We start from the raw sequence: 27,998 nt of genomic DNA, 5'->3' as shown, positions 1-27,998 counted from the left end.
GCCACCGCGTGACGTCACGCCGCGGTGACGCCATCGCCCCGTCGCCGCGCGCCCGGCGCCGCCATGTTCAAGGTGAGGAGGGGTCCGCGCCGGGGCCGGGCCCGCAGCGCTCGGGGCTGTCCCGCTCCGTTCTGCTTTTAACTCTTTGCAGGCGCTTAGCTCTGCTCTCCTTGCGGCTGCTTAATCGCTCCTTTTAGCGCTTCTGAACCGCGTGCCTCCGTGTTGCATGAGAAGAGACGCATTCCTTAGCTAAGATTGCTGCTGGGGTGCATCCGCGCCCAGCTGTGTACCGCGGAGTTTGGTTTCGTGCGTGCAGATCACGTTCCTTCTTTACAGTTGCTTATTTTGAAATTGCCTCCAGCAGCGCGGAGCTGTGTTACCGCAGAGTTTGGGTTCGTGCAGTTGTCGCTTGAAAGTGTCAATTCGATCTTGAAAAGTCTCTCTTGGTGCGTGAAGGTTGTCAGTGAAACCTGCGAGGAGCACGGTCCGGCTCTCGCTGTCTCAGAGGTCTTTGCCCCTGGTCAGAGCAGCCCCAGATCCCATCAGGTTAAGAGCAAGCTCTGTGTACCAGTCGGATCCTTGTTACGGCTGCTCGTTTAAAAAAAAAAAAAACACCAAAACCTGGTGATGCTCGATTCTTGACACTCATTTTCCTTGGTACCATTTTCTGTGTGAAATACTGGTAATATATCTAGATATCAATATACTGGGTATACTAAATACTAATATTTAATTGAAACACAAGAAGTTCCATCTCAACGTGAGGAAGGACTTTACGTTGAGGGTTGCAGAGCACTGGAACAGCTGCCGGGTCGTGGAGTCTCTCTGGAGACATTCAAAGTCACCTCCCTGGGCATGTTTCTGTGTCACCTGCCCCAGGTGACCCTGCCTTGGCTGGGCGTTGGGCTGGATAATCTCCAGAAGCCCCTTCCAACCCTGACAGTTCTGTGAGTCTGTTGTACTGATGTGCTGGGCTCTCACTTACTCTTCTCCTGTCACATATTCCTTTTTGTGCCTTAATGTTGGAATTCTGTGCTCAGAATCATGGGGAATTCCATAGTTGATGCTGGGTTGTCATTAGAGGGGTTATATATGTTATATGTGAACTGTGCATTTATGCATTATGCGTAATATTAGAACTTTTATACAGCCACTGAGGATTCAGGCCAACCTCATGTTATGCCTCCAAGAGCCAAAGGGGAAGGTGGCTTTTTGTCCAGGATATTTGTGCTTCAGGGACAGTTGTGTTGAAGAGTTTTCATTTTGTTTTTGTGTTTTTATTGTTTGGGTTGAGAAGTAGGAGGAAGAATAGAAAAAGAAGAGAAAAAATGAAATGGTTTCATACATTTGGACCAGTATCAGCCTTCTCAAAAGTGTGCTCATGATTTTCCTATCTGGTTTCTAAAGATAAAGTTGAATTCTTCAGCTAGAGAGGAGTAAATGTATATTTTTTGCTTAGAATAACTGCAGAGCATTGCCAATAGAAAAGAATGTCAGCTGTGCTTTTCTGATACTGACTGAGTGGCTGTAAGACTGGCAGGCTAAAAACACAGCTCAATCAGTCAAAATGTTTTACTGAAGCAGTTGTTTTATTAATATGTGGTTAGTATGTAATTCAAAAATGAGATCCTAAAGGGAGTTTTGGAAACAAAAAGTACAGCAGTTGATCTTTCATATTCCCAAATAAATAGTTCTGTGTGTGCAAATATGCAGTATTTCAGCTGGAGTTCTGTCTGTCCCGTGAGGTAGCTGATGTAGGGAACCTTTGCAGTATGACTTGAACAGCACATTTAAGAAGAAATTTAACTCGCAGTTTCAGAGGTTAGTTTAATTTTATTAAAAAGTAAAACCAGTGGAAAATGTCTGCACTTCAGTATCTTGATAATACAAACAGTTGACATTTTCAGTCTGAGTAGTTCTGTGATCACTGGTACTGTTTTGTGAAACCCAGGTGCTTCCAGTCTTGTGCTCTGCTGTTTGTGTCTTTATATAAAAATCTCAAATATATAAAGCATTTGGTTTTGCTGTTTCTGCTGGTGACACTTAGCATCATTTATAAATTTACTATTTGAAAACATATTTCAGAATGAAAATGCATGTAGATTTTTGCCTTTTCAGTGACAAAACAATTTTGCAGAGAAAAAAGGAAAGATTGACGAACTAAACTCTACAGCTGTTAATGGTTAGTAGCATTTGTTTTTGTCCTGGCTAATGGAAGTACGTGAAGAGTGTTTAAGCAAACATTATTAAAGATTATCCTTGTCTTTCCTTGGCTGTGAAACAGCTGATCCAGTCACTGTGGTGTTTCATTTATAGTGATTTAGTAATTAGTCCATAAATTCAGACAAGGAAAAACTTCCATTTTAAGCAAGTTTTTCCATACCTTTTGACCCATCAGGTCCCTTACGTCTTCCAGAAAAGTAATCCTGTGACCTAGTTCTTGTGTGCTGTTTCTCTACACTTAAACAAACATTTTCAGGAAGTTTGACAACTATATCATCTAATTTTTAATTTGGGGAGTCCCTTGGTTATATTTAATAAACATTCCACCTGCAAAGCAGTGGAAGAAACTTAAGCTGCAAATGCTTGACTACCTCCAATAAGGTGATGTGGTCTGGATAATTTTAAAGCTATTTTCTAATAGTTCTGCTACAGACAGAAAGAGCAATTGTGCCGTGGCTGGGCCAGTTACCACCATCACAGCATGAAGGAGATATGCCTTGGCCACGGCTTCAGCCTCACAAGCAGCTAGGTCAATGCAGCAGACCCTGCTATTTGTGAAAAGGAGGAGGCCTTGCTGCCTCCTCCTTTCTCATGCCCTCTCCCCTGGCCCACACCGTTCCTCTGGTGCTTGTCAGGCTGTTTCATGGAAGGGTTCCATTTGCTAAGCCTGCACAAAGCTCTCCACTTCTCTTTCAGGATTAATCTTTTGCCAAATTGGCGAGGTGAATTGCCTCACGGTGGAAGCATCCGGCCACCAAAGCTAGGGCAAGGTGAGCAGCAGGACTCCTGGGAGCCAGTGCTGGAGAGGAGCCAGACACCTCCAGTTTGGTGTTCCATCCACTCGTGCTGTAACCTGATCCAGCAAAACACAGGCAGTTGTAACTCTGCACATGTCCCTGAGCAGTAGCAGGAGTATGGGACATTGAAAGCTTTCCCATTTCAACTGACATTTCTGGAGTTATACTTTGCTGTTAATCAAGATGTGTATTTGCTGGAAAATGCTCTCTGGGCATTCTTGATCTACTGTGAAACTAAAAATTTTTCTCTTCTGTTTTTTAAGTTGAAGCAGAGTTTCCCATTAAGAAATTAAGTTTCACGTAGGTCCTGAATATTTGAAGAATTATATCCACCTTACTCATGGTGGTTATGTTCCATGATTGGATTGAATTTAAAGAATTAAAAATAGTCAAGTAATTAACGTTTCTCACAGAAAAGTGGGAGACATTTCTAAAATTCTTAGAAAATATTGATTTTGTTCTGGTATTTATAGCTGTAGGTCTCATCGTTTTCCTAAATCTAGATGTAGATATTAAGTAGAAATAAAACTGAACTTCTTGGTACTAACTGTGGAAAATTGAGATATTATGGGCATTCACAAATTTGTTTAAAATATAAATATAATCTTGCTATTTAAACTGAGTAAGTTTTAAAATTATTTTAAATGAGAGGAAACAAGATTTTTTTTTTTTTTTGAGAAGAAGGCTGATGAGATTAGCATTTATTACTACTGCTTCTAGCCTTAGGCTTTTCCAATTGCCATGTGGGTGATTTAGATGTTGCTATTTGAGTGTGTGAGAGCATTCGATTGTGTACTGCTGACCCTCTTTTCTTCTAATTTCCAAGCATCTTAATGTATCACCTTTTACCATGTAGAGGGCCACAAACATTGTCTACCTGGGTGTGCTCAAACACATTGCCATTTTGTTTGCACGTAATGATGTGCTTGTCTTCCTGTAATGTTTCCAGGTAATTCGGCTGGGGGCCACCCCTGTCAGCCTGAGCTTGCTCTCTGTCCAGGTTTATGCTGCTTCTTCAGAGAAGGCTTGCAAAAAGGAGTTGCTGAAAATTGAAGAGGTAAGTGTGTTTAGAGTCTTAGTACTCTTCTATCTAAAGAATTCTGGAAACATTGTGTTTTGATATATGAAAGCAGTTAGGTACACCTCGTCACCTTTTGTATTCATGCCTTTAAATTTGCTTCTCAGTTTTCCACAACAGAGACATCTGTATAGTTTTGTTTTTACGTGGGCATTGCATTTGATGTTCTTCACTTAATAGTGCCAGGCCTACTTGTGTGTAAGAACTTTTTCCTACATTAAAGCCTTCTTTCTGTTCTTCATTCAGAAATTACATTTTCATGTTTGTAGATTTACTTATGGTTATCTTTCAAATCCAAAATAATTTTCTTGCTTTTTATCCAGATAATACCACTTAATTTTTGCTGTAAGTACTGTTGGTAAATTCTAATAAAAATTCATTTATGTTCTCCACTAAAACAGCAAATAAGAATTTTATTTCTAAAAATAGTCTATTTTTTATGATCAGGATTCTTGTCTGGCAGTACTTAGAATCCACCATAAATAACCTACAAAATTTCATCAGTTTTCCTTTCTTCACAGTATTCAGACCTAAGCAACAATAAATACAATAGGTAGTGGTAATAAATACCTGTTATGTTTTAATTTCTTTAAGATGTTACAAATGTCTTGGTTATAACTAGAGCCTTAAAATGCCCTGTCAAACTGTAGAGTCACCAGCATTGTTGCACAGGCTTTTAAAAGTTCCAACACTAAAAAAAAAAATAGTTCATAATTAAATCCAGTTTTATATGCATGGGAGCATGCAGTTGTTTAAAAATTTTGAGTACTTCAACCCAAGCTAAAGTGTTGTGCCGTAAGCACTGGAACTGAATCAGACTGGTGTAGGTGTTTTGGCTGGGCAGCTCCCTTGTGCAGGGTGAGAGGAGCTGTAGTTGCAGGGGGCTCCTGGACTGGGTGCCTCAGCTGGGCCATCGTGCCCAGCCTCTGCTGGCCTGAGTCAGTCGTGAGGCAGCAGCCTGGAGTTCATGTGAGCTGAGTAATGGGCTTGCCATCAACTCCAGCACAGCAGAATGTGCAAGCCATGGAGTTTTGGCTGTCTTTCTTGCCATTCACAGGGTGTTAGTTTGGATCTCTACTGTGTCAGCTGTCTAGTTTCATAAAATATATGGGAATTTCCTTATCTCCAAGGCTTCTGGCCTTGTGCCAGACATTGCTGTTAGGTTGTCCAACAGGATCAAAGTTCAGCTTGTGACTATGATTGCCAGGGATGACCAGGCTTCCTAGGGAAGTGAGACGGAAAATCCTTGTCTTTCAAAGTGTTATGGGAAATCCAGCTGTACAGGTTATCACATTATTGGGTGCATTTGATGTAATTTTATGGTTAGCAGCTTTTTTGATAATGACAGAGACACAGTTCTTTTCCAGCTGATCATGAAAAGAGAGCTAGCTACATTTTAATGCAGCAAACTTGTAATCAGTTTATAATAAACTACTAAATGGAGTATAAATATAGTGTAAAATATGAGCTCTTTATACTAAACATCTGTGTAGCATAAAAACTGCTAGAAATTTTAATAGGTTTTGTTTTGATCTCTGAACTTTGCTGTTCATCTTCAACAGTACAAACTCAGGTCTCTCTTTTTTGATGGATACAGTTTCAAATATGCTTAGGTAATTGTAGTAGATTCTAAGTCTTAAACAGGGTGGTTTAGCATCTATTATGTGAGGATGCCCATTGCTCGTTACAATTCCTCTTTGCTCAGTGCCAGGGTGCCATGTGGTTAATGACCAAAGGTTGTACCATTTTCCTGCTCAGTAACAAACAGGCACATTTGTATTGGATGTTGCCTTTGTTAGAAGCTGCTTAGGCTCTTTAATGATGGCTTGTGCAAATATAGAAAATGATTGACTGTGATTTCTAGTACATTCAGTATGTTAACTGGGAACCAGAAGTGCTGATTAAGGTGAGAAACATTTTTCACAATTATGTTGTGTATTCTTATTAAACTAGTTTAATATTAATTTATAACTTGTGACTTGGGTCATATAGCAGCTATGAATGAATTGTTAGCAGTTAGAAGTCATCTTCATCATAATTATGTGCTGTATAATTAAACTTTGCTCATAATGGTTGTCTCAGCTGTGAATTTTTATTATGCATTGTTTATGTAGTAAGCACAGTGTTAGGTGTTCTCTGCTTAGACTGTTCATGCCCTGAAGACCTACTTACACAATTACACCTTTGTTTATAACATCTTGTTTGCTAATATTCACAGCTGTCACTGTACTCCTCCCCAGCTCGTGAGACTAAATATGTGGAGAATCCCAAAACGGACTTGGAAGAGGGGGTTTCCCATTTACGGCAGGTTATGGAGCCATATACAGCCTGGTGTCAGGTATAATGGTTTGTATTGCAGCTGCTGGTGGTTCAGGGGTAAAGCCCCAGCTGGGATTGTGGTTTGTTTTTTCTGAGTTGGAATTAGGCAGCAGCAAAGTAAAAGTTGATAGCTGTAAAAGCGTTTTTCAGAAATGTGACATCACTGAAAGTTTTCTGCATTGCTTAAAATTTTCCGAAGTTCAGGTCATAATGTTTACCCCCTTCTCCTACAGAACCAGTTGTGTCTTTATACCAATTTGCTGAACTAAACCCTGGATTTAGGGTTTCTCCTTCTAAAAGAATTAAAATTAACTAAAGCGTAGAATTGTTTTCTGAAGTGAACTTTAGGCTTAAGTAGGGTAGGGATACCTGGATTTGGCACTGTTCTGTGGCCGAGGAAGATAATAGAGTGATACTTGCAGTTTTCATGCTGAAGGAGGCCTTAAATTATCAAGCAGTGTGTTTTGGAGCAGCAAAACCAAGTTGCCCTTGCTGCAACTGTGACAAAACACAGCTTAGCAAAAATTAAGTCAGTATTTGCTGAACTGGAATGTTGAGGGAAGAAGTACAGCTCTCTGGAAGAAAGAAAATCCCAGGCCACTCAGTAGTGTGGAAAACCTAATCTCCGGACCTTTCCCCGAAAACTTTCTCATATGTATTTTATTAGGTAGTATGTTTAGAGTAAATAGTCATTAAATACAAAAATAGGCTCTGTAGCAGAAAGTAAAACCAAGATTTTTGTAATCAAGGCCTAAATTGTTGGTAGTAGATTGCAGTGACCCAGGATAGTTTTTTTTGTCCTTTCCTGCCCAGGAAATGTTGAGGCTTACTTTTGAAGTGAGGGCATCTTTCCCCTGTGGTTGTCTCTTGACAAGTGTAGGTGATTCTCTACTTTGCCCTCTGCCTGTTGTGAAGCCTCTTAAGCTGCTAGCTGCTTGCCCAGCTCTTCATGGAAAGCCTGGCTGTTCAGTTTAGGGTGTCCTTTCTGTCTGGAAGTTCAGTGTGGTGCTACCTTAAACAGGACTGAAACATTTGTTCAGAGTTACTCAGTCTAGTGTTTGTGAAGTGCCACCAGCAGGAGCACTGGCTGCAACTGGGAAGGGGAAGGTTGGTTTTCCACAGGATTTTTCTGGCCTCCCATGAACACATGGGTTTTTTTGGTTGCCTGTGGTAACCCTAACTGGGCAGTGAAATTGGAGATGAGGTTAGCCTTTAACCTTGCTTGATGTCTTCCTGACCTGTTGCCATCCTATTGTTTTAATTTTTTTGTCTGTCTGATCATTGACATAAGATGTGCTCTTCTGCTCACACGCAGCAAGCCATTTCCTGGCAGTGGTTTACTGACTCATTTTATGAAGTGGGCATGTAAACTTTATGGGTTTGGTGCAACCTTGCTTAACTGTAGTCAGAGATAGCTTTGGTTTTACACCCCCTGCCCATCCCTGCTATGTTGAAGAAAATATTTAGGTGTGTCCCAGTTGTCTTTAAAATCAAGCAGATAACCCAGGATACTCAGAATTAAATTGGCTATGTTTGTATATCCATTTTACTTTTCCAAAATTACTTAACTGTAGTGGAAATGCAGCTCAAAACTCAGATGTAGAAATGAGCCAGTTATATTTCAGTTGTAACAGATGATCAGACTTAGTTTCTGGGGTCTTTAAAGCAAGTTCTTCTTAAATTGGCTTTTAAAAAGCCCAACAGCCATTTAAAGTTATGTTGTGTGTCACATGCTAACACTCTTTTATTTTCATGACAGGTGGGTTTTTTTACATCACTCTTGCTAGTGAGGAGATGAAAGTTCTAAAGATATCCCCATACAGTATCCTAAACAAATGCTTTCACTTCTGCACAGATGCAACACTATTCTCTGCTTTAGCTTTGGGCATATATATTTATGAATTTGTTCCCTCATTTATAGACAGCCTTACACTGTCTCTCTGAAGTATTATTAGTGTAAATAACAATTAGCAGGGTTCTTTTTGTTGAGATTTTAAAAAAAAATTTGATAAAATGCAGGCTGCATTATTTTTTTCCTGAATATTCTCAGTCCGAAAAAAAATCTAAAACTGGTCTGTGGGGTTGATGTAGTGTCTTTGATTTACTTTGGACATCTATGGACACAAATTTTCCAAATCACTTCAAAATGCAGTCTTGGTAATCTAAGACAGTCTCCTGGAAAATGGAATTTATTACCTTGCAGAATGAGTCACATACCCCTGCAAAGTGTGAGAAAGGAGTTTATTGCAGTGTTGTACATCTTTGCATCATCTCAGGTATTTTTGGAATACCTGCATACACTGAGAAACCAAAGATAATTCTGAGTTTCAGTTGCCTGATCTCAGTAAATTACTGAGATTGACGTCTGTGTTGTGAAGTATTGTATTTTATCTCTGTCCAAAGACTCCTTTGAGAAGAATCTGTAAGTTATGCTAAATGTAACATTGAGCAAACACAGCCCTGTAAGTGAAGGGTGGAAATGGGAATAAATGAGTTATTTTAGGTTCCCATCACTTTTTTCTTTCTTGTTTTTTTTTTTCTCCTTTGTCAGGTCAGTTACAGTCTATAGTTAATATTTTACTTACTTGGTATCTATTTACCCTTGTTCTCTCTTTTTTTTAGGATCTTTATGCCAAAGCTATGCCCAAGTTAGAAAAAGCTGTTGAGCATGGTAGAGGTAAATCAGCTTAGTTTTCTTAACTAGCAATTAAAAATGCAGAACTGTACTGTATCTTCAGTTTAAAGGGAATTCCATTAAGCATCAATGTATGTATAATTTCTAATGCATTTAAGACTACTCTATTTCCACTGTGTATCTGTTTGAATTTCCTTTGTGGCTCACTTACGACTCACTCACTCACTTAAACAATTGGAATCCGAGACCAGCATTTATGTTTTTTAGTGTCACTAAAAATTAGTTATGCAGGAAGAGAAGGGGAAAAACCCTCACAATTTATTCCCAGCCAGCAGTATTTGCTTGACCCAGTTTAGTAGCTGAAACCTCCTGTGAAGTTTATTACTTGTTGCAAACATTAGGTCTTTTGTTTGTAATGTTTAGCTGTTTCATTTTGGTTTGCTTCCATGGAACTCCTAAAATTTTTTAATTAATCCAAAATAATATAAATTTGTTTTTATTTTTGGGAGCATCCTTTCATACTTGGGCTTACCAGGACTGAGCAAGGATTCTATGTAGAGCCCATTTCAGATACTGCACCTCTTTTCTTTAAACTTACAAGTTTCAGTCTTTTGAACTCGTTGGCATGGAAGATTTTCCATAGTTTTCCATTCCCCCACCAGACTCCCATCTTAGAGTGCACTTTGGTTTTGCTGTGTTTTTCCATTGTTCAGTGATTGGTTTTTGTACAATATTTTACTGAAACTAGTTATTGTTAATGTGTAACTGTAAAATTCCAGTTTGCAAAGGTTTTTATCACTAATTTGAAAAAGATATGATTGAGATGCAAAAGAGCAAAACAAAACAGATGGCCCAGGAGCAGAGGCAAAGCTCCTGTGAAAATTGGTGAATACAATACAATATTCAGTTTCATTCATGTGTCACTAGAGAAGATCTCAAAGGCTTTGAATTTTTTGCCAGCATATCTAAAATGCTCATGATAGTTAAATGTGTTTTGATAACTCTTTGTGTTTTGTAATAATTGCCAGTGTGTATTGATGACTCCTTATCACAAAAACTCTTTCACATTACATTAAAGCACTTTGTTCTGGCTTCTTTTCAGAGGGCTATGAATTTCTCCAGAAACCGCCTGCTGGATTTTATCCAAGACTTGGTGTGATAAGTTTTGCTGGAATTATTGGATTGTTTCTTGCTAGAGGTAAGTGGAAACCATTTCAACTGGTTGTATTATGATTCTGGATAAGTAATTTTTCTCTGAGTGTTAGCGTACTAATTTTTAATTGTGACAAGGAGATCTGAATTAACTGTACAAGCGTGTTTCTGCATTTTTCCTCCAATTATAAAGAAAATTCATGAAAAAGATGTTTAACAACCAACAATTTTTGTTTTATTTGTGCTGTATTTGTTACTAAAATCTAGTCTTCCATTATTTCCCAGTAGTATTTTAGTTTAACAAAAGGCAAAGGACTTTGGTATCTTTTAGCCTAAAAATACTTTTAATTTTTGAAGTTCTTGATCACATACATTACTGTAGAAAAGAACAAAGGAATGAATTATGGTAGAATAAAAGGTGTTCCTGACCTATGATATGTGTCCAATTAGCTGTATATTCGATTTTTTTCAAAGGACTGTGTGTCCATGGGCAGAGCTACTGCAGATGGTGATTCAGCAAATAGACTTGTGAACTCTTGGTGTACTATAAATACCTGCACATTTTGCACTACAGAAAAATGATGCAGTTAATTTCATCACACTGATTGAAGAAATGTTCATGCTTTCATAAAAAGAAGCATTAGTCAAGAAATGTTAAGTGTGAAGAAGTGTTTTGTGCTTATGTTGAGATATTCTTAATGCAGTGAAATGTAGGTAACATAATTTAAAAGCTGTAGAATTTAAATACCAGTGAGGACATGTTTTAGACAAAAATAAACCTTTGTGGGGCCTGAATCTATTGAATTAATTGAAGTATGTGCTTGGCTTTGTAGAAATTAGAAGTGCACCTCAAAATATTGAATTTTCCAGTGAAGCTGGTGAAAGCAGTACTTTTTTTTTTCCCCTAGTGTATTTTTTTTTAAATGAAATCAAGGTAACTTCCCTGTTTGAAGTCCTTTTTCTTCAAATTCCTGCATCTCAGTTGCTGTGATCATGAATGAGATCAGCTTCCATCACTTAGGACTGTAGCAAAATGAGGGAAGAGGGGGAAGTGAGTTACACACTAAAGCAGTACATGATCTGAAAAATATAAAGGCTAAACCCTAATGCATCATTCATCTTGAGACTGGAATTGAAAGACTAGACGATCCTAAGTGTAATGAAAATAAACATATCTCATACTAAAATGGTAAATTCGTGAATCTTTTAGAATGGGAGCCATGATTTTAAGACCTTTTTTTTTTTTCTGGTAATAGTTTAAAATATGACTGTTATTTCCAGAAAGCATTCAAACCATAGAAGGAAGTGCCTCTTAATTTTGATACTACCAAAAGTCATCTTTATTTTATTCCTCCCTCTCTGTGTCTTTGTGGAGAAATTGCCCTCTTGAAAGGTACAGATAAAATCCTCCAGGTCCAATCATAACACTTGAATATGCATAGCTGCTCACTTGGTAGAGGATATGGTATTCAAAGTTTAATCATGTGACTCCTGTGCAGTCATCCAGCTTGGTTTAAAATGCCATTAGAGAGAATTAGTTTTAACTCGTGTTGCAGATGGAGTGATGCACTTCACTTGTAAGAGAGCAGCAGCAATGTGTTTATTGATATAAAGCAAAGATTTGAAAGGATTTGGTGGCAAGGCACACTTGATCAGGTACTGCATAGAGGACAGGATCAGACAGACCTGTCTGGGGAGGATCATCCACTTCAGTCACAGAATTCGGAGACAACCTCCTTCATTTCTAGACTCCTACTCAGAGGAGCCTAGATGTGTCCAGGCCTAGTCCCAGACTTGGTCAGCAGTTTGTGTCCAAAGGATTTTACATGCACAATCCATCTATGATATGATCTCAGTGAAGCTTACAAAGTTTAGCAAACTATTAGGAGGGCCTCTACTGATCAGAGTGATTATTTCTTTAGAAACTGGTAGGATGGAAGAGAAAATACAATAAAATGTATTTAAGAAAATTGTTTATAAATAAAATGTTGGGGTCATTCAGCTAACTTGCTTAACATACACTCTAAAAGTGGTTTGTGGTTTTTAATTTTTTTTGTTACAAAACAGGCTCAAAAATAAAGAAGTTGGTGTATCCTGCAGTTCTCATGGGTGTTGGTACCTCCATGTATTACCCTCAGCAAGCGGTTGATATTGCAAAGGTCAGTGATGATACCTTTCTTTGATTGTTGCCTCTTAGCTTCAGATTAACTGGTCGTCTGTGTTTAAAAGTGATGTCAGTGGCAATTAACTAAATTATGGTTATTTTGTCAAAGCAGATGCAGTTTGGGCTGAAAGATAATCAGACGTTCCTTTTAGTGACTTTTTTTCTAACATCTGCAGTAGTGTCTTTAGTTAGAGGAACATAATTTCCTTTCAATATCTAACCTCATGTACCACTAAATTAACATAAATATGCTAAGTGAGTACAGTTTGTGTGTTTACTTAAAATAGTAAGGAAACATGAAATACCTTGTGAGCAAGTGAAAACAGTGTTTGAAAGAAAAAAACAAAGAGTTTCTATAGACAACTCATCGTAACATTTTGAGATAAATATTATTGACATTTTCTGCTTTTTTTTGGTTGGAACTTTAAGAAAGATATCATGCACATTCTGGAACAGAGTAAGAATTCTGCTGCAAACTTACAGGATGCCTTCCCTATTTATGGATTTGTTGTTTCAGGCATGCAAGAAATATGTTAAATTGCAGTTGCTTAAACAAGTTTCCTGTGAGGGAAAGAACTAAAGAGACCACAGAGTTGCTTATAACCCTTACTGGTGTTAGATCATGTTCCTTGCTGTCCAGACTTAGTGGTACTGGCAGATTCCTCAGTTCTCCACCACATTGTGTTTCAAATCCAGCTTTTAACCACTCACAGTGTTGTGCATACTTGCATCTTTCAGAAATCCTTTATATTTCAGCCTTTGGTAAATTTGCTATCTAGTTACTGGCCACTTGAGAATAATCCTGAGATGTCAGAATAGGAATATGATATTCTCAAGAGCATATGATGTTCTTTGAAAACTGAAAGGTCCACTGACTTAGGGAGAGTGAAAACTGCTGAGTTTGAACTCTGTCAGCATGGTGGTACTCTGGTCTTTGATGGAATCTTTTTTTACAGCTTCCAGGATTCAGATGCTCTAAATACAGATAATTCGGTTGACTTACTCTCAGAGAGTGAAAATTATGCAAGTGGCAGGGAAAAAACCCATCAAAATTTAAGAAGCTTAGACATTTCTGTTGGAAACTGTGTATTAAAATTCTACTTGTCTTCTGAACAGTGAACTGGGAAGTGATTGAACACTGTTCAAACTGATGTTACTGTTTTTAAAGAAGCTCAGTTCAGGCTTAACTATGGATTTGGTGCTAACAGCTTCACAATACTTAGTTTATTTTATGAGAACTTTGAAGTGCATGATTGCTCTTTGATTAATTCACAGTTCTTAGTTTGACTGTAATGAAAAATCTGATAGGAGATTGGAATGGGTTTAGCTTTGTTGACTTGGTCCGGACAGTAGAGGTATGAATTTGGAAACTTCTGTGGGGAGAGTAATATCCTAGATACTGTTTTAGTTCCTCTAATCTATCTTGTGCTTTTCTTCTAAAAAAGCAAAGTTTGAAATATATCATATCTTACCATCTGTAATTTTTAGGCTTTAACATGGAATTGGAAACACTTTCTTCCTATTCTTTAATTTTAAATGTTTCATAGGCCTTTCAAGAAGTGTGTGTAAACCTAGAAAGGACTGCCTGCAGTATAAAGCTCACTTGCCAAGTTATTGAAACAATATAGAAAATATTCTGGAATATAAATTTATTTTTTATATTATGTTCTCTTTTTTTCCACACTTAAGTATGTCATCACTGCTTTTGCTTTTGTACAGTTGTATAATTCCCTTTACTGGGTGTTGTATTGTTTCTGTTTTTTTTAATTTGTGGGGGCTTTGTTTCTGTCTCACTTTCATTTAAGACTTTTCAATGGAGTATTGGAAATAAACAGAGCAAATAGTATTTTTAGTTGAGGTCCAACACTTAATTCATCTGGAAGTAAGAATTTTTCTTTAATTAAGATGTATGAATTCCTAGGTGAAGTTGTAACAACAGAATTCATCATTGGTGACAGGCAGTTTTCAGACACCAATCATCTAACTGAAGATGAAAGAAATTCATAAGCTAATATTTTTCCCCTGCTTTAGTAAATAATCTAATAAATAATAGATCACAAATTCTAATAAATCATAAATTTGTAAGGAATTTATTTTCTCACTGCCAGTATTACTATATTTTTAATAACTTTGTACAAAAGATTAGACTGTATATGTGGTGGGGGAACTGAATGCTAAAGCTTATTTTATTCTGGTGGAACCTACTTAGTGTTTTTAAATGGTATTGCTTTCCAGCTAATCATAATATACTGTAAATATTTTGTATTTATTGTGGCTTATCTTTCATCTGGAAAGAACTTTCCATTATGCAGTTATTTAAATCACTCTATCATTAGAATTAAATTTTGTCCTTTGTTATTAGAACCTTTCAAATTTACTAAAGTACTTTGTATGCTTTCATTCTCTTCAAAGGAAAAAAAGCTTCCCAATATGCGAGTTTTTTTTCTTTGACAGCAAACTACATTATTTATTTCTATGTCTTTTGAACCTATACCTTGTCCCTTGCTCAGTTCAGTCCATAAGGCATAAAGAGCTGTGCTGGCACAGCTGAGGGCAGGACATGATTCCAGGAACTCACTTGGAAAGCAGGAGTCGGGGTCACTGAATCCATGTTCGCTGCTGAATGCTCATGAAATGGCACCTTTGACTGCTTTGTTAACAGTGTCAGTGCAGGAAAAACAGTGGATTCTCAGTTTAGTTTCTCAGCATGAAACTAAAGAATTCTGTGTAACATCCAGTTAATTCTGTGTAACAGAATTCCATTTGTGTAATTCTGTGTAACATCCAGTATAGTCAGTAATGCACATGGTGTTGTATGACACATTAGGCCTTGGAGGCCGCTGGTGCTACCCCAGTAGCCCAGTATGGGTGTTGGTGGCCCATGGTCACCTCAAACACTCAGAATCCCTACTGAGAACCACTCAGTCTGACTTTTGAACTTGTTTGTTCAAACTTTAGCATACAAACCCACTTACAGTGCTGCACTCAACAATGATGGTATTTTAGTGTGTTGACCTTGCTTTTCCAGTCTGCCTAGAACTGTATTTTTCAACTGTGCAAGTGTCTGTGGGTCTGGCTCTTGGGAGGTTTGTGCCCTGGTGAAACACTGGTTGGTTTTGGCAGACTAAACTGTCTGGGTTGCTGTACCTTGTGATGCAGCCACTTAATCCAGTGACATGAATGACCAGTTTCTCATTTAATGCAATTCATAAATCACTTGGTCATATGACTCCTATAATAAGAATATTTTTAGGTTTGTACTGTTAGACATTTTGTGTGGTTTTAAATATTTTAATGGAGTATTTTTAAGCAGAAACAAAAAATTAGCTTACGGACAGAGTTGTTTTTTCTCATTTTATGTTGATAGCTGTGTCTCCAGTAATACTGTAGACAAAACCAGTACTTTGTTTATTGTGATTATTTTTCAGTCCTGGTAGGCTTATACTGTTTGCACAAGGGACCACTATCTTTTCAGATTAGCCAGCTAGTTTGTTGGAGTGCTAGAGAATTGAACACTTCTGATACTGAAAAGCAGAGTAACTGTCTATAATTGTAATATTTAAATTGGGCAGTTTTGGAGATATAACTGGTTCACTTGATGTGCTTTTTTCTGATGACCCTTATCACTTTCAGCTATAGAGAAAATTGAGTGCATCCAGTGGTGGTTTGTTTAAACCAAAGAAATTGATCAGATATGGTGATAAAAAGGACACTTTCTATTTAAGACAGCTTATGTTTTGGATTTAGTTGTGACTTGGAAGTATAGTTGCTGATTTGGGTTTGTTTTCTTTTAATTCTAGTTATTCAATAGCCTCTTTTATGAGGTAGCAAGCACATGGTATCTGCCCAGAAGCACATCCTTGTACCATTGTGTAGTAACTGGTGTAATCAGTCTTGCTGATTACAGATCAGACAAACAAGGGGAAGTGGCTCTTCACACCATGTGTTCCCAGCAGCAGAACCACTTGGCACAGGGATGCTGAAAATTTGCACTTCCCCTTGAACTCCATGCAAAAAGTTCATAGAAGGGAAATTCCTTGGGCCTCTTTGCACACATAAAAATCAGGAAATCTGAGAACAGTGAGTTGATGGAGACTTGAAGAAACCTAAAAATGTAGTTCAGAAACTATTTCAGAAACATCAGAAAACTATTTCAGAAGCATTTATACTTGCCCTGTTCTCACATTTTGCGTTTTGTGGCTTTGCCTGCTGTAGAAGATAGGAAAATACATTCTTAGTTCTTGATTTCCTAAGTTTTTTAGTTTAATAGCTGTTTAGTTGGACAAATTGTCGTTTTGGCTGTTCTTCATACAGAAACAGATAATGATATGAAAGTCAGCATAGACCTGAGCCTAGCTATAAAAACCTAACACTCTTTAGTTTTAAAAGGTGCTATGAATGTTACAATTCCATGTCACATAAGGGACAAGGGGTACTGTTTATTTGACTTAGGGCTTTTCCCTGTAATAAAATAGCTGTTGGTGTAATATAGCAAATATAGTTTTTCCTAGCTGTGTTCTGTTTTGGGAGTTGACAGCTAGTTATTCATTACACTCATCTGTCAGCAAGTTCTGAAAAATAAATAAGAAGAAAATCTCAAATTTCAGAACTGTGAACTGTGCAGGGTCTTTGAAATGGGTATGGTCAGATTAATAAATACTTTGCATATGTTAATTATGTTAAATGTCAAATACTAAGAAAACCAGGATTGTTTCCATGCAGTGTAATTCCACTCCTGTTTGTACAGGTCTATATTCAGGTAGCCTTCAGACAGTTTTTTAGCGTCTTATTTTTTCTTATTTCTCATCTCACATTATTTTCCAAACTGTTTATTAGTGCTGTACATCGTGAGCTTGAACAGGAAGAGTTAAACATCTTGTGTTTTGAGACTTTTTCCACTTAAATAAAAAGCAAGGCAGTATTCCCCAGATGATTAAGTTCATGCTTTTTAAAAACTTTTATTTCAAAGGTTGCTGGCACACAGCTATATGACTGGAGTCTTCAAGGATATATTGCTGTAGAAGCTCTTTGGAAGGATAATCCTAAGAAGAAGAAATCAGGTGAAAAATGTGATAAGGTAAGAATTCTGAGGAACTTGATTTCTGAATTTACCACTGTCTTTTCAGACAAAAAATTTAGAAACAACAGTGCTTTTCTTCTACTGTGACTTGGCCTTTATTTCTGAAGAGAAATTTTTCATTCTTTCTTTCTAAGCTGTTGAAAAACATTAGGCTTACTTCAAGTTAAACTTTCAGAAATGCTATTTGGAAGTTTCCTATAGTATAATCTGATACAGATAAGCAAACAGAGTTCTAGGAAATATATGTAGTGAAGCACAGTGTGAGAGACTGGAGAGCTGAGCAAGTTGATTAAACGTGTGCAAGGGAAAGCCTGTAATATTTTTAGGTGTTCTTTTTAGTTGCTGCTGAAAGAAATAAAAGTTCAAGTGTGTAATGTGAAGCTTCTGTGGTTTTAAATTAACTTCTAAACTCACTGTGCCAGGGAGAGAGGTGTTTTGGAGGCAAAATTGCACTTGGATAGACCTTGGGTATGGGACCAAATTCCCTTGGTAGGGCTGGGTTGGGGAAATGCTCACATGTCCTGGCAGTTGCTGAGTCCTCTGAGGGTGAAGACTTTCATCAGTGGATACACTGATGTGTTGGCACAGGGCACTTCAGTGAATGACTTGAATAAACAAAGGCTAGTTAATTGTTCTGTGCCTTTCCTAAAATCTAGGCTGTCAAAAAGAAACTCAAAAAAGGGGCAATGTTAAAATATTTCAGAAGACAAATATTTTCAGAAGACAGCATTAGTAAAAAATAGCTGAAGTTTCAAGAGGGTACACGTGATTGTTGTTGGAAGGCAAAAACTTTTGACACTTTCATCTTACTATGAGGCTTATTCAAGCACTTGCTACCTCAGCAGAAAAATAAACAGCATGCAGAATTGCAGAGACCACTAAGTAAACTCACTTCCTTCTCCTCCTCCTTGCAGAATCTTTAAATCACACCCCTTAGTTGCCAAAACTTGCACAAAGGAGCAAAATGCCTATTGATGAGTGTTCTTCAAAAGATCATCTCATTGTTCAGATACTGTGTGAACTGTTGCTGTGTAACTTGATGGATTAGACAAGGTGCAGAAACCCTGTGACTCAAATGAAGAAACAGTACTTGATCACTTGATGAAACTGCTTGCATTTCCCAAGTTCAGAGATCTCTTACCACTGAGGCAAATAGCCTTAGTGGTGCTTTGTCCCCTGAAATTCCTGAAGAGAGGGTCTTGTCTCCCTGTTGTGCAGAGAAGCTGAACAGCAGCTGTAAAAAGTCACGTGCTTTTGTCTAGAATGGGGACTGAGAAGTGATTCTAATGGAAGAAGTTTGCCCTGAAGCTTCCTTTGGCCTGGGTTGGTGAAACCATACGAAATACATAGTTGAGAATCTGGGTGGGTAGAGAGGGGTTTATTTCAGGTTTGTTTCATATGGAAATAATCATATGGATTATTAGCACCACCAAATCAGTATCAACTGTTCAAGCAGAAGAGTTTCTATTTAAGTTCCATTTTTTATTCGAGACTTTTACTCATACAGAAGTGTCATGGAAGAAAACGCTTTTAACTCTCATATACTAAAATTGGCAAAGCATTCTAGGATAAATTCTGTGACTTCTGTCTTAATTGGACAACCTCATGAAAGAATTTGGTTGCTTTTGTATACATATTTCTTATTGTCATTCTAGGCAGCTAGATTCCTGAACTAGTGAAGACAGGTCTAAGTATTACTCTTGAGTTGTTGCAGCAGATGGAACCCATTTCATGAAACTATGCCAGAGCAAAAGACATTATTTTTGTTTTTGTGACATTTACTCCAGCATTTTCCTGTTGCTACACAAAGGATTCTTGCAAATACTCAAGCAATATATGGGTGGCTCTTCTTGGCTTCTGTTAATTGGTTACGTTGCTCATAATTTGATAGTCATAGGTACCACAGCTGTGCATAACTTCATGTTTGTGTAGCAGTATGTCATTAAAATAAATGTGGTATGTTAATTTTCTGAAAGTTTTATGAAACAAAATCCTGTGCCAAATTGAGGTCATATCAACTGAATTCTGAGTTCTGCCAAGAAAGATGAATTCTGGGACCTTCTGTGCCTACATTTCAAAACACTGTGGCTGCAGCCCCTCGATGCAGCAAGTCAGTCAGATAAATGTTTTAAATACTATATTGAAGGATGGAGCTCTTTAGGATGTCAGGATAAAATCCCTCTGCTAAAACTGAAGCACTTAGAAAAATAATTTTATTTTCTTAGCTCTCACTTTGTTTTGTCTCTATACCATTCAAAACTTTTGCTGTATTTTTAACAGTTTTAGATTCTCTCTCTTCCAGCAATACTGAATTGGGCACATCTTCTTTTTAGTGAAGTGGCCATATTGTGTAAAACTAGAACAGCACTACAGCTCTAAATATACCCTTCTTTCAGCTCTTGTTCCTTTCTTCTGGTGTTTGCTGTTTCTCACTTTGGCCCAACTAGTAATGAGATCTCACAGAAAACTAATTTCTGTCTCAGCTTCAGAGACTGAGAGAAACTTTAATGGCATATTATTTGGTTTTCTAAATTGCTGATGGACACCACCAATGACTTAGCAATACTAATATATGATACATACAGTTTTTAAACCCATATGTTTTTATTATGCATGTAATATATATATATATATATATATATTTAAAATCTATCTCTATGGTAATCTCTGGGTATTTTGTTAAGTGCTAGCTGGTTACAGAATGTCTCCAGGTGCAAAGATGGCTCAGCTTTGGCTGATCTCCTGTACTTGCTCAGAACAAGTGTCAAGGAAATTGTGGGCCAGAACCTTCCTCACCTGAAAGCTCTGTTGAAAATTGTGGTCTCAGAGTTTTGACAGCTCACCTTCAGCATCACAGATTGTCACCATAACAAACCTTAGATTTTGTTTTATGAGAGTGTTTAAGTCACATGTATTTTGGTCATCTTTTAAAACATAACATAAGCACCTGAGAGAGCTTTTTTCAACAAAAAATGCTAGTCAGGTTTGGCTTTGGTAGGTATTGAATAGGCAGGCAAAAGTTTGGTCATCTCAACTAAAATATCTACTTCTGGCAGAAAAAGCTGTTTCCTGTCACATGCCCTCCTTTTATTGTTTGGTAGCTAGAACAAAAATAGTATGAAATTTGTAAGAAATATTACTTCTTTTGGAATGCATCCTTAGTATGGGCAGTGGGGAATTTAGATGTGATAGAAATGGGATGGGCAGAAAGAATGAACTCTGCAAAAAGTTGATCTCTCTCTGGCCAGCATTTCAACATTTTTGAAAGTACTTTGTATTTTTGTGATAATTAAGTTCAAGATCAACTTAAATAAGAGAAGTTGTTACTGATAACTGGGGGAGGATGAATAAGTTAAGGCAATGATGTTCTCTTTATTCCAAGCCATACATTGCAAACAAAAGAGGACAGAAGGTAAATTTTGAGTCTGTGAGCCCAGGTAAGCCTTTGTTTTAATTTTTAATTTTGCAGTGGCTGGTTTTTTTTTCTGATGGCCAGACTTTCCCTTTCAAGAGTTTCCATAAGTATAAAAGTAAAAGCCTATCTTACCTACTTTTGAAGTTATAATTTCTAAGATTAGTGTAAAAGGGCCTGATCTGCAAGGCTTCTGAGGTAGCAACAGAAACTGCTGCACCTGGCTTGACTGTAATGTAAGGGAAAGAGGCACCACACTATTGGGGGTTTGACATTTAGCTAGTTTGCTTTGTGGTGTTTTTCTTTCTATGGAAAGAAAATTTTCAGAGTAACCATTGTGGGTTTTTTGCAAAGTTTGTTGTTTAAGGTTTAGATCTCCATGTATCTCTGTTAGATACTGTGTGAGCTAAGTTGGGATGTTTTTTAACCACTCATGTACTGAAACTATCCAGTCCCCTTAGTTCCAGTGTTATTTTTAGTTTTGAATAATTTTTTTTTTTTTTAATTCCAAGGAATCTCAGTGTATTGAACATTTGATAATGAATACATTATGAATATTTCTTATCAGTCACCTTTCACGTGAAACAGAAACACAAGAATGCAAAATATTTCCTCTTCTGCTGTGGGATAGAGCTCTGATGTGTGAACTCCTCTGGCCACCCAGATTTATTATGCAGTTGTTGTGTTGAGCCAGAAAATGGAAAGACCGTCTTGAATATGTGCCTGCTTCTGATTATGAGAGGGGACCCTGGCACAGAGGAAGTCTGTCTTCTGAGTCATAGATCTAAACACATTTTTTGCTTCTGACGTGGTTTTAAGTGTGCTAGAGGACTTTGACACTTTTTTGTAAAATTATGTGCCACAGGAAGTCCTTTTCTGACTAACTCACATTACTGCTTGAGTTGTCTCACTTAGGCTCACTGTTTACACAGGGGACATATACAATGGATGGAGTAAAAACTTAATTGCTAATTCAGCAAATTGCTTTGTGTGAAGAATGATAGTCTATCTGTGGATTGGCTTGAATTAAATAACTCAGAGTTAATCATTCTACTGAAGGCAAGCCTTGTGATGAGATCTCCTGAGCTCATAGAAACAAAGGAATTTAGCAGTATCCCTGTTCTCTTCTCTGTGTGTGTGTTACTTTAGATTGTTTTCTTCTCTCAGTACATTTGAAAAAAAAAAAAAAAAAAAAAGCTTACCAGCTTACCTAGACAATAATTACTTTTTACAAGTTAAAACAAGAAACTGGAAAAACACAGGCTTCTCTGTGAGTAGCTTATTTTTAGTTCATTTGTTCAGGATTGAGTAAACTGACATGAGGCATCATTAGTCAGATTATTCACTGTAAATTTTAGTAAAATGTCATAACTTAAAAGTTCCTGTACAGGCAAATTACAGAGTAGATTATTATTTTGAAATGGGTGTGGCTTGTGGATGTGATTTTCTCTACTATGAAATATCCAGGGTAGTAATCACAACAAAATGGGTTTTTGAAAGAAAGAATTACCTTTTATAGGTCTTGATAGGCATTTTTTGAATAAGACATTTAAGAAATATCTTCATAATTGAATCTTGGTATATTGAGTCCATATCTCCAGCACAGCATATGCAGGATCACACAGACTTGGTGCCTTACTGTGTTTAATTGATAATATAAAAATTTGACCCATTCTTTGAAACATTTTCCAGTCTCTTCTAGCTTCTTTTGCTACATTTTCTGTCACATTTAGCATTATAGAATCACAGAATGGTTTGGGATAGGGGATCCTAAAGACAGTCTAGTTCCAACCACTGCAGGGACACCTTCCACTAGACCAGGTTGCTCAGAGCCCCACCCATCCTGGCCTTGGACACTTCCAGGGATGGGACATCAACAACTTCTTTGGACAGCCTGTGCCAGTGCCCCACCACCCTCGCAGCAAAGAATTTCGTCCTGATATCTAATCTAAACCTGTCCTCTTCCAGTTTGAAGCCATTCCCCCTTGTCCTGTTGCTACAGGCCCTTCTGAAAAGTCCCTCTCCTGGTCCCTTGTAGCCCCCTTTTATAGGCACTGGAAAGCTGCTAGAAGTTTTCCCAAAACCTGCTCTTTTGCAGGCTAAACAATCCCAACTCTCTCAGCCTGTCTCTGTAGAAGAGGTGCTCAGCCCTCTGATCATCTCCATGGCCACCTCTGGACTTGCTCCAACAAGTCCACATCTGTCATATGTCACAGGCCCCAGAGCTGCACACAGCACTCCTGGTGGGTCTTCAAGAGCGAAGCAGACCTGCTGCCCTTTTGAAGCAGCCCAGGACGTGGTTGGTTTCCGGGCTGCAAGGGCACATTGCTGGGTCAAGTTGAGCTTTTCATCAACAAGTCCTTCTCCCCAGGCTTTTCTTAATCCATCCTCTGCCCAGCCTGTGTTTGTGCTTGGAATTGTCCTGACCCAGTGCAGCACCTTGCACTTGGCTGTGCTGAACTTCACAAGGTTTGCATGGGCCCACGTCTGGAGCCTGTCATTGTCATTGTCCCTCTGGATGACATTCTGCAGCGTGTTGACTGCACCTCACAAGTTGGTGTTGTTGGCAGACTTGCTGAGGGTGCCCTCGATGCCCTGTCCTTGCTGACAGAGATATCAGCACTGCTCCCAGCACTGACCCCTGAGGAGCACCACTCGTCACTGGCCTCCACTCAGACTGCAGCTCTGAGTGTGACCATCCAGCCAATTCCTTATCTGCTGAGTGGGCCATCCATCAAATCACTGTCTCTCCAGTTTAGAGGTGAGGATGTCCTGCAGGACAGTGTCAAGTGCTTTGTACAAGTCATAGATGACATCATTCTTCCTTTGTCCACACTGCTGTAACCCTGCTATAAAAGGCCACCGAATTTTGCCATTAGTGAAGCCATGTTGGCTGTCACCAGTCATCTCTTTATTTAAGTCATGTTGGTAAAAATAGCCTTCTAGAATAAAAAGGAAATGCCATTTAATTTCCATGTGTAGAATTTAAGAACAATTGAGGGTGGGTGCCACCTCTGAGTATTTCACCCAACTCCCTGTTCAAAAGAGAGACAGTTTCAAAATTAGATTTGGTGTTTCAGGCCTTATGTAGTCATGTGCTGAATATTTCCAGGGGTGGAGATACAGAAAGTTCTCTGGAAAACCTTCTCTCTCTGTGGTGTAGTACATTTATAATTTTTTGCCCTTTGATCTAAGAGAAATTTGCCATGCTCTTCTGTCCTTTTCTCCCTGTCTTTGGATGTAAACCTCTGAGAAGAACCTGGGTCTTCCAAATATGTAAATGCCCATTAAGAAATTGTGGATAGGAATTAGGTTCCCCCTTTGTCTGGTCCTCATAAGTCTGAACAGATCCTCATTTCATCTTGTCTTTGTATGTACTTCAGTCCCCAAGCCATGTGTGTGGCCCTTTAAGTATTTTTAATGGATATCTGTTTAAAGCTGTAATCAAATGCATGTTTGTTATAGCATCTTGGCAAATAGACTAGACCCTGTAACAAGCTTCTCCTCATTCTTTGCTTTCTCTCATTTATGTTGGGGAAAGTGTGAGAACACCCTCTGAAAGGATATGTGCTAAAAGAGGCCTATTGTATAAATCTACATAGGATTCAGAGAATGCAAAATAGGAGCTACTCTGTGGGTATTCATCCTCTGTTATTAATACAGGCAAAATGATTCAATTAAAGCACTTCTGTTGAAAATACTTGTTCTTTCAAATCCTTTAATTGCTTGGCTAACTACTGTAAGACTAAAGTCTAGAAAGTATTTGGTAGAGGGTCGTATTTGAGTGTATTATGCTGAATTAGTCATGAACCACTGGATTTTGTGAGATATTTTTGTTTTAGCTTTTGAAGAGAGTTTCTGTTCTGGTAAAAACATTAATCATGGATTGCCTCAGTTGAAATGTTGTGCACATTTTTTCTTCCTCAAGGGTGATGCAGTGGGTGACAAGCCCCTGGGAGTCCATGCTGCTTCAAATAAAGAGCAAAAGTAGAAGTAGAATGCTACATCACCTGGCGTCAAACAGGTAAAGGATAAAGACTGGGAATAATTTGTGGCTAAGCAGCAGAGTAATTTGGAAAAGCTGAACATTTTCAAATTTGACTTGTAGTTTTCTTCATAATGATTAGGAGAATGTGCACATTAATTTCATTTGTCCTAAAATTTATCAAGAATACATGTGCTCCCTAACACTGTTTAAGTTAAGAAATCTAAATTATTCATCCATAGAGCTTAACAATTAAATATATGTCTGCTTGAAGAGTTCTGAATTAACTGAGGAAAGCCTTGTGATTGTGATGGTGGTTGGTTTTAGCCTTTTATTTTCATCTTCCCATTTCTGCCTCCCATACCAAAAACCTCTTTGCCTTCTTTGTCATGTACAAGTATTAGGGTGGGGGAAGAAACCTCTTCCCTGCTGATAAGTTTTCTCTAAAGATTTGTGAGTGCCAGGGTACAGCACTGCCTTACGGCCTGTAAAAGTTCATGATGTGCCTGACCTTTCATGTTAATGCAGTTCCCAAATGATTCCTGTTGGGAACAAAAGATGGAGAAAATGAAGGCAGCATTTTCCAGGCTCTCCAAGGCAGAAACTCAGTTGAGATACCAGTTCTGACTTGGCCTCGGGGCTGTGTTCTAAACTAAAGCAAGTCCTATGGTTACAGTTTCTAGAAAAGCAAAACAAAAACATCCTCTTGACTTTTTTATGATGGTTTGGTTTCATAGGATAAAAACTGCTCTGTATTTGAGGCTTATTACAAGTAATTAGAATGTAATTGGACATCATTTAGCTCAAAATGTCAAATGTCCCCTCTGTTATCAGTTGATAAAGAATGTATCTTCTGAACATGTTTTCTACTTACTTCTCTTTGCCCTATATTATTTTTGCATCATATTAAAAACTTACTTTTCATCAGAAAGTAATCCTGGCATTATAAGGACTGCCTGTCATTTTTGTATGCAGTATTCCATTTACCAGAAACTTTTTTTTTTCCTTACTGTCAACTGTGTAAATAGAGTCCAGATCTGGCAAACTGCATCATTTTTTTTTTTCCATGCATCAGTCACATATGTTTGCAGATGTGGAATGCACCCATCTGCTGAGCAGCAGCATTCCACTGTTACATGGGCAGCTTTAAAAGAAAACCTAGCTTTTAATGTTGACTTTCTTAAAGCATTTTTAATTGCTATTGCTAATTCTCACAACAGCAATGGGAGCTTGTTGACTGGCTGATGTACTGAGCACCTTAGCTTTCCCTTTAGAACTATGAATATAAAGTCTTCAAGAATACATATTTTCCAAGTGGTTTGTAAGATAGTCATGTAAAATAAAAACTATAAAAATCGTAGGAGGATTTAAATTTTTTTTTTGTGTAAAGAATCTCAAAAAACCAAGAGGAAAAAAGCCTCTCCAAAATTCACTGAAATATTATTGTGCTTATTGTCAATTAGGACAGAGCTACTAAATGATAAAAAACCAAGAAAACTCAACTTTTGTTTGTGGCACAGCACAAATATCAAGGTTCATCACAAACAGAAATCCATGAATAGGTTTTATTTTCTTTCAGAATTTCTTGCTATGAATATAATTTCTGTTAAGCCTTTATTCACTTTTTGAAGTGTCAGCCTTTTGCTTCAGGCACGTTTTGTTTGGGGAAGGTTTTAACAGAGTGAAGATAAGTTGTCCAGGAGCTTGAAGTATCTGGATGCTCCTTATTTTGAAACCTATGTGCTTCACCTCATGTTGTTTCTGGAGGAGGCACATGAAGGGAACTGCTGGATTTTTGACCTAGGGCAACCAGATGGTAAAAGTTCAATTCAGTATCAAGTTCAGCTGTTCTGCGGGGGTGGCAGTTTGTTACTTGTGCTTGAAATCAAATCCAGTCATTTAACTCCATACCCAAGTCCAGATGTTTTGTTGGATTTGGGTGATCCCAAAGGTTGGAGAGCATTGCTGTGATCTTTGAAGACACATATTTTTTTATTCGGATGAGATCAGTCATGAAAGTCTCACTGCATTTTCAACTGTTGGTAATATTCCTAGTTGAATGTGGTTATTAAAATAAAGACAGTCTCATTTCCTTAATGATTTGCCACAGCATGGGTCTCTGAACTGTGAATGATCAGCCAAGGACAAAATCATATTGGGTTGAAGACAACAACATACTTCTCTATTCCAAAAACCAGCAGCATTGCACCTCCTTTATTATAGTTCGTTTGTCATAAAAAATTATATGCAAACTTCAGCTCAAACCACATCCCACTGTGGAAGAAGCAAGCTTTAATTTTATCCAGCTGTTGTGTTTAGGAATTGCACGGAAGTGACAGGGTTTTGTGTTTTTCCATGAAGATAGGATATCTCATTTTCATTCTGTTCCAGATCTATATTTATGTAAGTCCATTTATTTGAGTTAAATTGCCCTAGTCTTACACCAGAGTGAGAAAGATTAAGAAAATATGCATTTGATGGGAATTTAAAAGAATCATTTTTGAGAAAGTTGGTGTATTATACAAGGTTGCAGTTGGTGTTTAGTCGTTTGAAGTGATCTCTCTTGTCTTTCCATTTAGTTCAACTATGAGAATCGAGTCCTCTAGAACAGACATGATCATTAGTGCTCTAATGTCAGAAGATTTAAATATCTCTACTGCAAGCAAGTGTTGAGAATGTTCCTCAAACAGATTTTGATCAATTTGCCACATCAAAGAAAAAAGTCTTGATTGCATTTTAAAAATGGAAAGAAAAGGCCTGTGATAAATTTCATTCTACTTTCTCCCTCCTTCCCTCTCCCCCTTAACCTCTGTCCCTTTTCTTTGGTTATAGGTGAGTGAAAATATAGATACGAGCAACAATTTCTCAAGAAAAAGATTGTAACCATCTGAATCCATTTTGAATGTGACTAATCTGCCTTCTGCCTCAGGACAGTCTGATGATCTGCTGCTCAGGCTTCTGGTATGGCTTCTGTGAAAGGACACTACATGTTTTGGGTCAGTCTTGAGACTTCTTCCTCTGTTCTGCAGTGGGACTCAAGTCTGCCCGTGCTTGTCCCATTGCAGGATCAACATTGCAAGTAGCAAGTCTCAAAATCCCTCGGTCTCTTTATTATTTATATATAAAATAAAATTCCAGTTACAGAAAATGGTC

The 27,998-nt window shown here is 37.9% G+C and overlaps 1 protein-coding gene across 2 annotated transcripts; it reads left to right on the top strand.

Moving 5' to 3' along the window:
* On the top strand, nt 1-27,998 carry APOO (apolipoprotein O). Of its 2 annotated transcripts, none has more exons than XM_056506194.1 (9): nt 1-72; nt 3,970-4,077; nt 6,317-6,436; nt 9,040-9,094; nt 10,155-10,250; nt 12,272-12,363; nt 17,338-17,445; nt 24,789-24,884; nt 27,775-27,998. In XM_056506194.1, the coding sequence occupies exons 1-8, from the start codon at nt 64-66 to the stop codon at nt 24,849-24,851; spliced, it is 651 nt and encodes a 216-aa protein (XP_056362169.1). In that variant the 5' UTR covers nt 1-63; the 3' UTR covers nt 24,852-24,884; nt 27,775-27,998. The 2 variants fall into 2 exon arrangements, with proteins under 2 accessions (XP_056362169.1, XP_056362161.1); XM_056506186.1 differs by having other exon boundaries at nt 27,678-27,998.

The sequence above is a fragment of the Oenanthe melanoleuca genome, chromosome 1 (assembly GCF_029582105.1).
Source record: "Oenanthe melanoleuca isolate GR-GAL-2019-014 chromosome 1, OMel1.0, whole genome shotgun sequence".
NCBI classification, from domain to species: Eukaryota; Metazoa; Chordata; class Aves; order Passeriformes; family Muscicapidae; genus Oenanthe; species Oenanthe melanoleuca.
Note: the sequence above shows the minus strand (reverse complement) of the source record. Positions and strands in the feature narration are given on the sequence as shown.